The sequence below is a fragment of the Aspergillus luchuensis genome, chromosome 2, assembly GCF_016861625.1.
Source record: "Aspergillus luchuensis IFO 4308 DNA, chromosome 2, nearly complete sequence".
Classification (NCBI taxonomy): domain Eukaryota; kingdom Fungi; phylum Ascomycota; class Eurotiomycetes; order Eurotiales; family Aspergillaceae; genus Aspergillus; species Aspergillus luchuensis.
In genome coordinates, this window is record NC_054850.1 from 3,870,817 (window position 1) to 3,882,949 (window position 12,133).

The following is a 12,133-nucleotide window of genomic DNA, read 5'->3' on the forward strand; positions in this document are numbered from 1 at the left end:
CTGTATATTACACCCATTGATTGCTCCAGAGTCGGTATCTCGTCCTGAAAGGGCTTTCCCGTACAAGAACCATCATCTGTCTGGCCTTGTGTCATGTGATATTCAAGTATTTATGGCGAGACATGATGATCGATGCAGATATACTAGTATCTACTGGTTACACAGAGCAAAAGGCTGACTATTCTATAATGAAGCAGGCAGGTATCCATACTTCCCCCTCTTACACATACACGCACAAGAAAGAAATAATAACGCTTTTTTGCCCATCGTATACTATAGAACACATAAGAAGAGTTAAAGAGGGAGGATAGAAGAGGGGCCCAGAAAAACAAGGCCCCAAACCCCGCAAGACGACGAAATATAACCCGACGATGAAGTAACACCCATTACCAGAACAGCACATAGGGGGGAAAAAAAATAGACCACCAGGAAAGGAAACGAAAACAGTCCATATAAAGGTAAAAAAATAAAGTAAAGAAAAGAAAAGAAAAGTCTAGGGTACGGTTATGGTATAAGTTCGATAATCACCCCTCCCTCTCCTCCTTAGCTTCCTCCTCCTCCTCTTCCTTGGCATCCATATCCATCGGCGTCGTCTCATCCTCCACACCACCATCACCCCTCTGCTCCGCAGATTCAGGGTTATGGCTCCCGCGATCACTAGTAGCACCCTCCTTATCATTCGCGGACCCGTTACTACCCGGTTGAACGCGGAATGACGAGGTCATATCATCCTGCGACGGGGCGGGGGCTAGTCGCGGCAACGAGGACGACGAATCTCCATTACCGTTATCACCATCAGCTGCTGCGGCGCCAGATTCCGTCGCATCTTTATCCTTGGCGTCTTTCTCCTTCTCTTTATCTTTGCTGTTACTGTCATTGTTGTTCTCATTGTTCGCTGCCTCATCTTCTAAATTGGCATCATTGGGCAAGTTGGATTTCCTGGATCGCTTCACGCGCAGAGGCCTTTCCTGGGGCTGTACATAAATCACATCCATTACCATTAGCGAACCTTCAAACCCTAAATATTACCAAAGACGGTAGAGGAAAAGGTAGAACTTACAGTAGGCGGTTGCTCATCGGAACTCCCCTCCGTCTCGTCCTCCAGGAACTGCGGCGCGCCGGCAGCACCATTCTTCCCCGTCTCTCCACCCGTCACTGCTGCGACATTCGTCATCATGGCTGATGCTCGGGCGCGCAGTTCCGGGTTCACGCCGGCCTGCGCTTCCTCCGTCATGCCGGTGACCTTGGCCAGTCGCTCGAGGAGAATGCATGACTCGAGGCGCATTTTCTGGATGTATTGCCAGCCGCGACGGTTGCGGAGACGCATCAATTCATTTTCCTCTTCGATTTCGTTGAGGCGCTTCTTTAGGGCCAGGCATTTGCGTTTGTAGGCGTTTTCGACGCTGGGAGGGTTGGAGGTTGTCGAGGGTTGGCGGGCTTCTTCCATTGTGGTCGGGGTGGTGTGGTTAGCGAGAGGTAGATGATGGTGGGATTGAGTGGCGCGATTGATGAGTGTTGTTGTGGTGTTGGTTTGATGGTCAAGGGATGTCGGAGGAGCGAAGAGGTTGGGGATGGATTTAGGATGTTCGGAGATGCGCGATTAGGGGGGCAGTTATAGTGTGTGGGGGCGCGAGTGACTCCGAACAGGTAAAAGGATTACCCAGGGTGATTGATGAATGAGAAGGGATTCCCCGAGGTGAATTGGATGGCAGCGAGGCGGATCTGAGAGGAATGGATGGGACGAGAATCGAGTCGGAGCTGAAGCCGAAGCAGAAGCAGAGCCAGTCACGTTCTGCCGGTCGGGGTGTTGGGCGGTCAGCGGAGTCTGGGGTATAACACTACACTACTAGTATTCAATGAACAAAACACTAAGCTTCGTTATCGTCATTACATTCCACTAACTCCTAAAAGCTACTGTTCACGAGAAGAAGACGGATCTATCCGTGCAAAGAAGTGAACATCACGCTAATGCCCACCAGTAGTCGGCAACCCAAGGAACACCTTGAACGAGTCGTAACTATATATCTGCGTCAGCATCCAGCCCTCAGTCTCATCACAGCATCATCATCACTTACATCAACCATTGGAATCCAGTCAATGTACCCAGCATGACAATTCTCACAGGCAGTCCATTCCACAAGCCCGAGAACCCAATGTTGCTATAGATCCTCGACACAGCAGTCATAGCTCCCTCACCAGCTAAACATCATCAGCCATAACCCTAAACACCCTAAACGATAATTTTGAAAAAGAAAACAGGATAACTCACCTTTTCGATCCGCATTCAACTTACTCACCATAACATCCGCCGGGTGACTGACAATGGCACAGAAGATTCCCGCAATATAAACTCCCAAAAAGCTGACCCCCGTCTGCTGCAACCCATTGAACTGTTCCTTGGGTTTGCCCAGCGTCTTATAGATAAACTTGACCGTCTCCTCAAACGTCGCAAACTTCGTCATGGTATAAGGGATCTGTCTCGCCCACAACGGATACAACCCCTTGTACAAGCCCGACATGCCCTCCTGCGCCACGATTTTGCTCCATCCCTCGCGCAATGTATGCGCAAACGGCGGCAGCGTCGTCTGCATGCGTACCTTGATGGCCTCCATCGGACAGAGGGCCATATCAGCGAAGAATTCGGCCGAGGCACTGGCGCCTAGGAAGACGACGGTGCGGTTCGCATTCGGGAAGAGCTGGTCTCCATAGAGGTATTTGAAGTATTCGTAGAAGCCGTATTTACCGGCGCCTTGGAAGGAGTAGCCGACAAAGGTGGGGGTCCAGCCGAAGAAGATGCCGCGCAGACCTTCTTTAGATATGATGGTGCGCCAGGCGGAGAGGTTGGAGGTGTAGATCTTGGGGTCGACTTGACGGCGGCATTTTACGAGATCGAGGGGAGTGACGGCTGTGTGGGTAGGGCCTGTGGGGAGAAATTGGGATTAGGATTGGTGGTGTGGGGGTGGACGTGGTTGAAGATAGGATGATTATACGTACCGCAGGCTGTTCGAGGTGGTTAGTATAGAAGCTCGGTGATGCGAAGAGGGCTAGATGGCAGAGTACTCACCAATGATTCCTCCGAGGGTGCAACTGGCAAAATACTTGGCCGAGTTGGGCTCAATCTTGCCCAAGGGGTACTTGGGCTTTTGTGCCGCCATTCTGAGAGCTTATCTAGCCAGGGAGTAGAGGATGGGGAGCAATGGAAGCTTATCAACTAAGAGGACAGGACAGGAGAGGAGAGGGGAGAAATTCTACCGAGCAAGGTACGTGAACAATCTAGTATAAGAAAATTCAATGGATGGACAAGTGTACTATCAGTACTATCCACACTACTTATATTTACTTTGTACCGTGTCAGCCCGCAGGCCATGTCGTCAGAGTCTCCAGCTGGGAAGGACAAACAAGTCGCGGTCCAGATCCATTAGCCAGTCCAACGGCTAATCGGCACCCGCGCAATGGGCTTTTCTCTGTGCCGGATACGTTCCGATTTGCCGCTTCTGGAATGGATGGTTCTTTGTGCGAAACTGAGATCTACATAAGCAGTGAATTATTCACTTTACTGTGTTCCATTCTCCCTGAGTATTGTGTGTCGTTGTCTCTGCAGCGCCGGAGATAGTGCAGATCGATGACGTCAGTGCATCCGGGGTGGCCGGAAGGAGTAGGGCAAGAATGTTATGGATCTGTCTATCTTCTATAGACATAACAATAGATCAGGTAGCAAAATTACCATTTGGTCGAATAAGACAAGGCAATATAGGATGCGATGAATTCATGGGTGATTGAGATTAATAGAGTACGTCCTAACCACTACTCCGCTGAGTAGAACTTATAATCCTGCTGCAACACCTATGCATAGCAAAAACAACCTAGCTACACCAACACCGGCACCGAGTTGAATGTAGCCTTTAAAGACGACTCTGAACTATCAGGTGTCGGCGTTTCAATTCTCGTGGTCGTCTGGGAGGACGCTCCCTCAGCGTCCTAGACAATCTGGGGCCCAGGTTTCCATCCCTCTGCCTTGGTCCAAATATATGTTCCCATGATGTCTCGTTCGTCCGGAATATAAACCAACCTGATGGTTCCGGGGCTGTCATGGCGGTCTTGTTCAATTGTCGCAGACAGCGAATCAGTTGAACTGCGGGTTTTCGTGATAGGAGTCCCGACGATGTTTGTTCAGATTCGTTCCACTGATATTCCCCATATTGGGCCGAAACTAAGGCTGACCCGCTCCGTTTTAAGAAGCTGAGGTGGGACTGGGGTAGCTTGTTAACTTGTAAGAGATCAATGCGAATATCTTAGTATACTCAAACCTGTGGGTGAGGGGATGTGAGTTATATAGCATTCAATGACTGAAGGCAGAGGCGACGCCATGGAGTACTGCATTCCTTACTGCGGACCAGTCATGGGCAACCTTGCATGGAGTAGCTTCACTTCTCTCCGCGCACCCAGCCCTATCAGCTTGTCCTCACCTCATGCAATGCTACCAGGAAAATGCAAGACCACCTCTGTGATCAACATGCCTGGCTAGCTGAAGAGGTCGAGCTGATTCGTCCTTGAAGCTGCCTACACACGGAGCCAAAGTACCGCGCAGACTACTCTGTAAAAGGCGGAATATCCCCCACAGAAGACAGTAATGAGCAGAAGGCCACAGCTACTAGTGTACACGTCGCACAGCATGTTGCAGGATCATCTGATCTCCGCATACAAAAGCGTGTACAGATAGAATGACGGCAGCCAGCCCAAATCACGGCCTCGGTAGATCATTCTATTCGCAATTTAGCAAGTCAATTGAATCAACTAGAGTTCCGTAGTGGTGTCTGTATCTCCTGGGGTAATATACTCCATGACATACAAGGACACTTAATTGGTATGGGTATCTAGGCCGTAATGAAGAGAACTACTCTGTATAAATCCTCTCATATAAGAAGACCGAATGTATCCCGCCGACATGCAGTAAGTAGTAATCAGTGAGTCGGAGGTGCAGTAGCTATGCCCGGTCAACCCCACATGCATACTGCGGTACTTACTACATACTGGGCCCTAGCTACAATGATCGGCCGATGGCTTGCGACAGGCCTCAGCCAAGTTCAATCCATTGCGGTCATTTCTTTTCCAAGACGCAGTAGTTGAATGATTACTAGTAGCAATTATATACATATTAATTTACAGGTAAAGTTTGTCCAACCTCATGTTAGCCCCGCGGGATACACCATGTGCATGAGTCCGACCTTCCCTACTTACATGACGGACACCTCCCTCACCGGCCGTTCCAAAGAGTACAATTGTGGCATGCTCGACATGACATCCCGCCCATCATAACTCGCCAACATAGTAGCCAGCTTGATGCCAGCTTCCGAGCCCGTCCGGGCCATTACGCCTCGGATCATCTGCGTCTGTTCGGGCGTAGCCAGTCCACACGACAGAATATACCACAAAGGCCACAGCATAGTATAGAGGTAGAAAGCTCGAACCCGAGACATCCCCTGCTCAGACGGTGGCATCGGGTTTCCAAACATATCAATCTCCCCAAAGCAGAATGGTACACTCCGACAAGAATCGGAGACCATCTCGAGGCTTAGCCGTAGGCCATCTGCCTCATGCTGAGACGCTTCTTGCTGAATACCGGGGGAATCAACCAGAGAGACTAGCGCTCGGAAGAGATCAGCCAGGACGCTGTGGATGAAGATCCGAAGGACACGGTAGTGGGCCCAGATAACCGCAGCAATCATCTCTCGGTACGTGAGTACATCCTCACCCGTGTGTGATCGGGTCTCGAGGGGTAGCCAGATGTCCGATAAGGTTTGGGTCCATTGGAACAGTTCTGAATCCAAGCGTCTGCAGGAGTCGATCCATGACGCTAGCTTCGTGATCCCCGCAGATTGCAAGGAATCCGAAACAGATGTTGGCTCTGAAATCAGCTTTCTGACCTTGGACGCAATTATCATAAGGGATTGTAGCGGATCTGCGCTGTCGAGACGCTCAACTAGTCGATCAGAGTCCAGACTGGGTTTCCCCTTTAGCAAAAGGAACTCGATTTGCTGGACTATCCGTTAGCATTCACCCATCCATTACTAAACAGAGGCATCCGACTCACCATACGAACATACGCATACTTGAACATATCCAAACCCGCCGCATGTCCCAGCTGACTCTCCCCCCTCAGTCTCGTAAGCGCCTCGAATCCCACCGTATGCGCACTAGTAAGCCCATGGCGATCTCCCGAGATATCCTCAAACAAAGACAGAATAACCAACGTCGCAAACGTCTCATCCTTCGCCGCCTCAAGCGGTACATCCAACGCCTCCTGCAGACGTCGCAGCGCCAATCCAAAGCGATGTCTCGCCTGGGTCACAACCCCGGGCACATTAACCCTATTGCTGAGGGCCATCAGGGCCGTTGCATCGACAGCTAATCGTAAAGACAATGATGCGGGGTTACCCAGATTCTGATCTCGACAGTCAGCATACAAAGACGGAAGGAACCCCAGATGTCCCATGCCGCCGAGTGCATTGCATTCCACGATGGTGAATTGATCGAAGAAATAGCAGATTGCTCTTTCTTCCCATGTGGAATCGCTGATATGATAAGCGGGCAATGTCGCCACTTGCAGATCCTTGCCGCCGCTTAATACATCATGGTTGCTGGGCTGCTGTTTACTTGACGAGGAAGAGCAGGTATTGGCCTTGCCATGGATGAGTTGCTGCACTTTGTACGTTTCATTCCGGAAGATCCCATCCGGTCGGTAGCCCGGGCATGGCTTGCCGTGTATGCCGCAGTTTCGGCACCCCGGACGGCCTTCATCGCACTGAGAGGCAGCTTAGCGTGGGGTCATACAGATGAACAGCATACCCATTGGGGTGGAATGATATGCAAGGGGCATGATGTGCCATGACATGTCAAGTCTGCAGATCTGTCCTACCTTGATTTTCCGTTTGCGACACAAATGGCACCCCGTACTTGGCTTCCCGCCGTACACCATCTTCGTCTACTTAATAGGTGCCCAGCTGCGGGATAGATCATGCAGTGGAAGCGACATAGATAAGGACAGTTTTTTTAAGTGCTTCGTGAAGCGAATATATCAAAAGCTTGATGGCGTCGTCGCAGCTGGTGCCTTGAAGGATCGACACAAAGAACCGTAGAATACGGGGTCTTGCCATTTTGAGGGGCCAGTCAGGTGATCTCCAGTACCAACGACATGTACCACCCCACAGCATTACGGCACTTTATCGACTCCTTTCGTTTAAATTGATGCATACGCTTTTATCTATTCTGGTCTCTATTCCTCTCATCTCGGAGCCCTTTCGGGATACTTCTAAGAACTGACTATCTGAACACATATGAAAGAAAAACCTCACCAAGGGAGACAAGGCACGCTGGGGTGTAGTCGTAGTGAAAGGTAAGCTCAATGTCTTCGCTTTGTAGGACCAACAGTAGAAACACCAAATCGTCTGTAAATGGTAAATACATCATCTCCCGAGGCGGGTATCATCTAACCCTCGAAAAACAAAAAGTAGAGGTAAACATATCATGAGCCAATCACGGTACCCCTAAGACTCCTGCAGGTACAACGCATCAAGTAGCCCACCCTTTGCCATTTTGTAACTCCACTCCACGTTTCCCATGAACATTTCGAGAACAAGACCGGAAAATTGAAAGAAAAGAGATCCGTTTAGACCAAACACCCAGAATGCGAATGCTGATGTTCGATGACCTGGCAACGCTGATCGCGCCTCGTTTGCCTAGCGACACTCAGGTTGGACCAGCCGGGTCGTTGAAATCAGGCGCTAAAACAATAGGTATATAGACGGTAACGCTTGGATTCATAAAGCAGGAAAGAAGGACGTGCTAGTCATTGCGAAGGTGAAATCCCCAGTTAGGAGGCCGAGGCATCCACCATGGCCTGGTCATCGTCACTATTGAGCGGCACACTAGGCGGGGGGTCCGAATAGCGCTCCCTATGTCGGCTGTCGTTACTCGTGGGGCGCAGACCCGGCGTACTGGAAGCACTCTCCACTATCACAGCATCGTCGCCATCTTCTTCGGGTGGTGGTGAGAAAGTCCAGACCTAGAACACATTCATTCCCGGTTAGTCTGTGGTAAAGTGTAGGAGACAAGGGGAAAATGAGCGAATGTTCCTTACCTCCATCACTGTGCGGCCTGCTCTGCTAGCCATGATCACAGCTTTCTCTTCCTCAAAGGCAACTCTCCAAACAGCCTCTGCCGGTGTCGACAGTTCTCTGAGTAGTTGGCCGGTCTGCAAACTCCACACCTTGACACGACCGTCACTACCACCACTGACGATTCTGGAACTGTCGAACTGCAAGCTGGTAACGCTGTTGTCATGAGCCGCAAGTCGGTGAATGGGAGCCATCTTGGTCAACGACCAGACCCGGACAGACCCATCAGAACCACCGGTGACCAAGGTATCTCCCCGCATTTGTAGCTGTCCTACCAGGGAGGTATGGCCCTGGAGGATAGCATGGCACTGGCCCGAGTGCGGATCCCAGATCCGCACGCTGGTATCCAAACTGCCAGTGGCGATGCGTCTGCCATCAAACGCGATAGCATAGATCTGGCTGAAGTGGCCCGAGAGCGTCCGTAAGCATCGGCCCTCAGAAATGCTCCAGATGCGTGCCGTAGTATCATAGCTTCCCGAGACTACAAGATCTCCATGAATGGCCAGGCAGCGGACACTAGCTTGATGCCCAACGAGAACGTTCTTGCAGGTACCCGAGGCCAGATCCCATATCCGCAGCGTTGTATCCCGTGATCCCGAGATCGCCGTGTTCTTGTCGGACATTTTGAGGCAACGCACGGTTGACGTATGGCCACGTAAGAGGTAGAGACAGGCACTTTAATTTGATTTGTTCGTCAGTAGTGACCTCCGAATGCAGGCCGTCATAGTTTGCTTACCCGGTCGCCATGTTCCAGACCCTCACTTCTCGGTCGCACCCACCACTCACAAGAATGTCATCCCAGGGAACCATCGCCCATACGCCCATCACATGGCCTTGAAGAGTTCTTTGGTTATCCCCGTTGGTATCGTATACATGAATCTTGGCATTGTCTAGCGCGACCACGATATACTTAGGGGTTAAATGCAGGCTTGTGACCACTCCCTGGTCGGGTGTGATGTGTCGCTGCGTACAGCGCCCACCCTTGTTCCAGGCAGATTCCACCATGTACTTTTGCTTGAAATGCGATCTGTAGGACAATGGTCGGACCCGTCTCTTGCGTGACGGGTATCCCGACAGGGAGAGCCAGTCTCCCGACAAAGAGCGCGACGAAACGTCGGGCAGACCCTCTCGAGGCTGGAGAGTAGCCACAGGAGGTCTCCTTTGCAACCCGCTCAAGGACTGAGTACTGGACACAGCATGCAAAGGCTGACCATGGAAAGGGTCGACGAAGTCCCGATCATCCTCTGACAGCCTCCGGGATGCATACGAGTGCTTTTCGCATAGGTTTTTCCACGTAATGTCATCATTCAGCAGTTCCCGCCAGCGCTTCGATACTTGGGATGATCTTGCCAATGTTTTCGGGTCATCGATGAATGATAAGACCTAGTGAAGCCAAGCGAGACCGATGTCAGCCTTGTTCGAGCGGTGAGGACATCCGCACCGGAAGAGGTAACCAACTCACCCTCAGACATAGTTCATTTGGGAACACCTGAAACGGATCTTTTCTCAACCGGGGGCTAACATAACTGGAGACAAAGCTGAGATGCTGGCTATCGCACAGCCCCAATATGCCCTCCAAGAACTTTTGCTTCCGAGCGTTGGAGAGAGAAGAGAAATGTATCCGAGCGTTCAGCAGAAAGGCATCGTCTTCCTCGTCGGGTGTCTGCCAGGTGGGAGGTCTCTGATGAGGAGTCGGACTGGGAGCAGGCGTGGGAGGTGACGCAGGCGCTGAGGGAAGCAAGTTGGGGGGAATGGGAGTACCGGTCTTGGTGGACGAAGAGAGCGATCTAGAATGAGCACTGGAAAGCGAGGCGACCGAATCTCTGGCTGCAGATGACTTTGATGGCGCAGTCGCCAGCTGCTCAGGCACGCTGCGCGGACTCATCCCGGTATCTACTGGATGGTTGAGTGCTCGTGGACTGCCGCGGTGAGGAGCGGTTGTGTCATCCAGGGGATTGCGTATTCCACCCAACTAGCCTTTCACACGGTGAACGAGATATCCCTACGCAAACCCCTTGCGACCCTTTCTCGTTCATAAACGGAGAAGGCGTAGCACAGAAAACGAGAGAATGGGGTTGCTTTAATCCAAAAGAGAAAACGAAGGCGGAGGGGAAGAGCGAGAGATAAGACGGATGTGGACGATCTCCGCCGGGGCAGGGAAGACGAAAGGTAGACAAGGGAATAGGGGGGAAGAAAGGGAAGAAGAGAGTGGGAGTGTGGGTGGTCGGGTCAGAAGTTTTATAGATACCAAAAATGGCTGAAGAAGGAAACGAGGGAAGAAGAAGAAACGGCAAAAAAAGTTAGAGAGTAAGTTGGAGGTAAGGTCACACTGGATGGGGGGGAAGTTTGGAAGGAGACCGATGGGGGGGGGGAAGAGAAAGATGAGAGGAGAGTCGACGGATTGGTAGGTCCTGTACAGAGTAATGGTAAGTAACTACGTACTAATGGTACTTCGGTACAGCGGACGGAGGGCGGTAAGATCAGAACTAATCAGGACTGAGTGCGGCCTTCCCGACGCCATCCAGAAGCAGGCGGAGAAGAAGCGACGAAGGAAAGACAAAGTCTGGATCATGCGATGTCGTGACGGGTCAGGTGCAGCCTTCCTCTTCTTCTTCCCCCGGAAACCCTCCAAACCAGCCCAGATTACCCGCCAAGCAAAGCCGATGGCGCTTCTTCTTTGCCCCTGATTCGTGCAGCCGTATCGCTGGAAATCCACCCATAACTCCCCGTTGGTACTAATCCAGATTAGTCAGCTCCCAGAATAAAGTACCTTAGTAAAAGTTAACGATGAACTAGTTAGTTAAGACTAACTAGTAGTGCTACTTGTCCTGGCGCTGCTCGTGGTCGGTACCGACTATCCTGACGGCGGCAATGGTATGGAGGTTTGGAATACATACAACGAGCACCAACTGTTGGTCTTATAGATGATAGTTGGTTATGAAATAACCACTGCTACGTCCCCAGTGGAGACAGGGCGTCATTGCTCCAAGTCCGTCTCCACGACCAAATATTGCCCCATCCGCACTCTCGAGCCGCTGTGGTCCTGTCTACGTCTATCGACTGTAGCTCTTACAACATCTCCCACGCCATACTCTCCCCTAGAATGGATAGTAGATGATGGCCGGAGAGACGAGCTCAGCTGAGCAGCCAGCAAATAGGACCAAAGTGCCTGTTCCACACTATATTTTCTCTGATACCTACAAGGATCAATACCACTGTCGTCACCAACTGCTAACTAGACGACGTGAAGTTGACGTGGAGTCTCGCCCATCTCGAGGCCAGGAAAATCTAGTACGTAGTCTACCACAGAGAGACAGTTTCAAAAGCAAGGCACCAGAGCACCATGTCTGGTGCTTCGGTCTAACTTTTCGGTTCCACTGCAAGTCGTAGAAGATATACTGGTCTCAACGCGGGAGTGGAAGAACGGCATGCGTCGTACAACCATGGGTCCATGCAGGAGCCTCCAGTAAAAGATACTAATGATTCAGTCTTGCCGAATAGTTTCATCACTGCCCCAACGTGGGGAAGAGGTAATTCTCCGACTTCTCGGCGCACCGTTATACTAACCACATCTAAGCCAAGTCTACGTCAAAAGTGATCACGAGGGAGGAAAGAAGCGAAACAAATAAAAACAAGACGAAAAGGACACATGCAATTATGATCAAAGTAGAGGGTTCAACCGCACCGTGCAAATGCTTCAAAATCGTGGCCATGACGTGTGGCGGCGCTGACTCAAAGGACAATACAACAAGAAAGGCATAACCCCGCAGGGAATATAACACAAAATCGCCGCGGTTCCCCAAGACTGGGAATCCGCCCAGTAACAACTGTCAAGATCTATTACACAAGACAACCTCCACGGTGTCTACAAACATGAATTGTCCGTATTTTATAAAACGGCGTGTAGCTCACTGACCAAGGAGAGCTAAAGGCAAGAGAAGAAAGAGACATGGTGTGAA

At 51.0% G+C, this 12,133-nt stretch overlaps 4 protein-coding genes across 4 annotated transcripts; all 4 read right to left on the reverse strand.

Moving 5' to 3' along the window:
* Window positions 1-524: 524 nt before the first annotated feature.
* Window positions 525-1,447, reverse strand: AKAW2_21266A (uncharacterized protein; the record flags this gene model as incomplete). The annotated part of the gene is made up of 2 exons (XM_041686071.1): window positions 525-974; window positions 1,061-1,447. The coding sequence occupies 2 exons, from the start codon at window positions 1,445-1,447 to the stop codon at window positions 525-527; spliced, it is 837 nt and encodes a 278-aa protein (XP_041540092.1).
* A 745-nt stretch (window positions 1,448-2,192) lies between these two features.
* AKAW2_21267A (putative mitochondrial phosphate transporter Pic2) lies at window positions 2,193-3,155 on the reverse strand (the record flags this gene model as incomplete). Its single annotated transcript, XM_041686072.1, has 3 exons — window positions 2,193-2,920; window positions 2,995-3,000; window positions 3,065-3,155. The coding sequence occupies 3 exons, from the start codon at window positions 3,153-3,155 to the stop codon at window positions 2,193-2,195; spliced, it is 825 nt and encodes a 274-aa protein (XP_041540093.1).
* Window positions 3,156-5,234: 2,079 nt separating this feature from the next.
* Window positions 5,235-6,976, reverse strand: AKAW2_21268A (putative C6 transcription factor; the record flags this gene model as incomplete). Its single annotated transcript, XM_041686073.1, has 3 exons — window positions 5,235-6,035; window positions 6,092-6,802; window positions 6,917-6,976. 3 exons carry the CDS (start codon window positions 6,974-6,976, stop codon window positions 5,235-5,237), a joined length of 1,572 nt encoding a protein of 523 aa, XP_041540094.1.
* Window positions 6,977-7,870: 894 nt separating this feature from the next.
* Window positions 7,871-10,059, reverse strand: AKAW2_21269A (F-box/WD repeat-containing protein; the record flags this gene model as incomplete). Its single annotated transcript, XM_041686074.1, has 4 exons — window positions 7,871-8,062; window positions 8,138-8,849; window positions 8,911-9,557; window positions 9,637-10,059. 4 exons carry the CDS (start codon window positions 10,057-10,059, stop codon window positions 7,871-7,873), a joined length of 1,974 nt encoding a protein of 657 aa, XP_041540095.1.
* Between the last annotated feature and the right edge of the window lie 2,074 nt (window positions 10,060-12,133).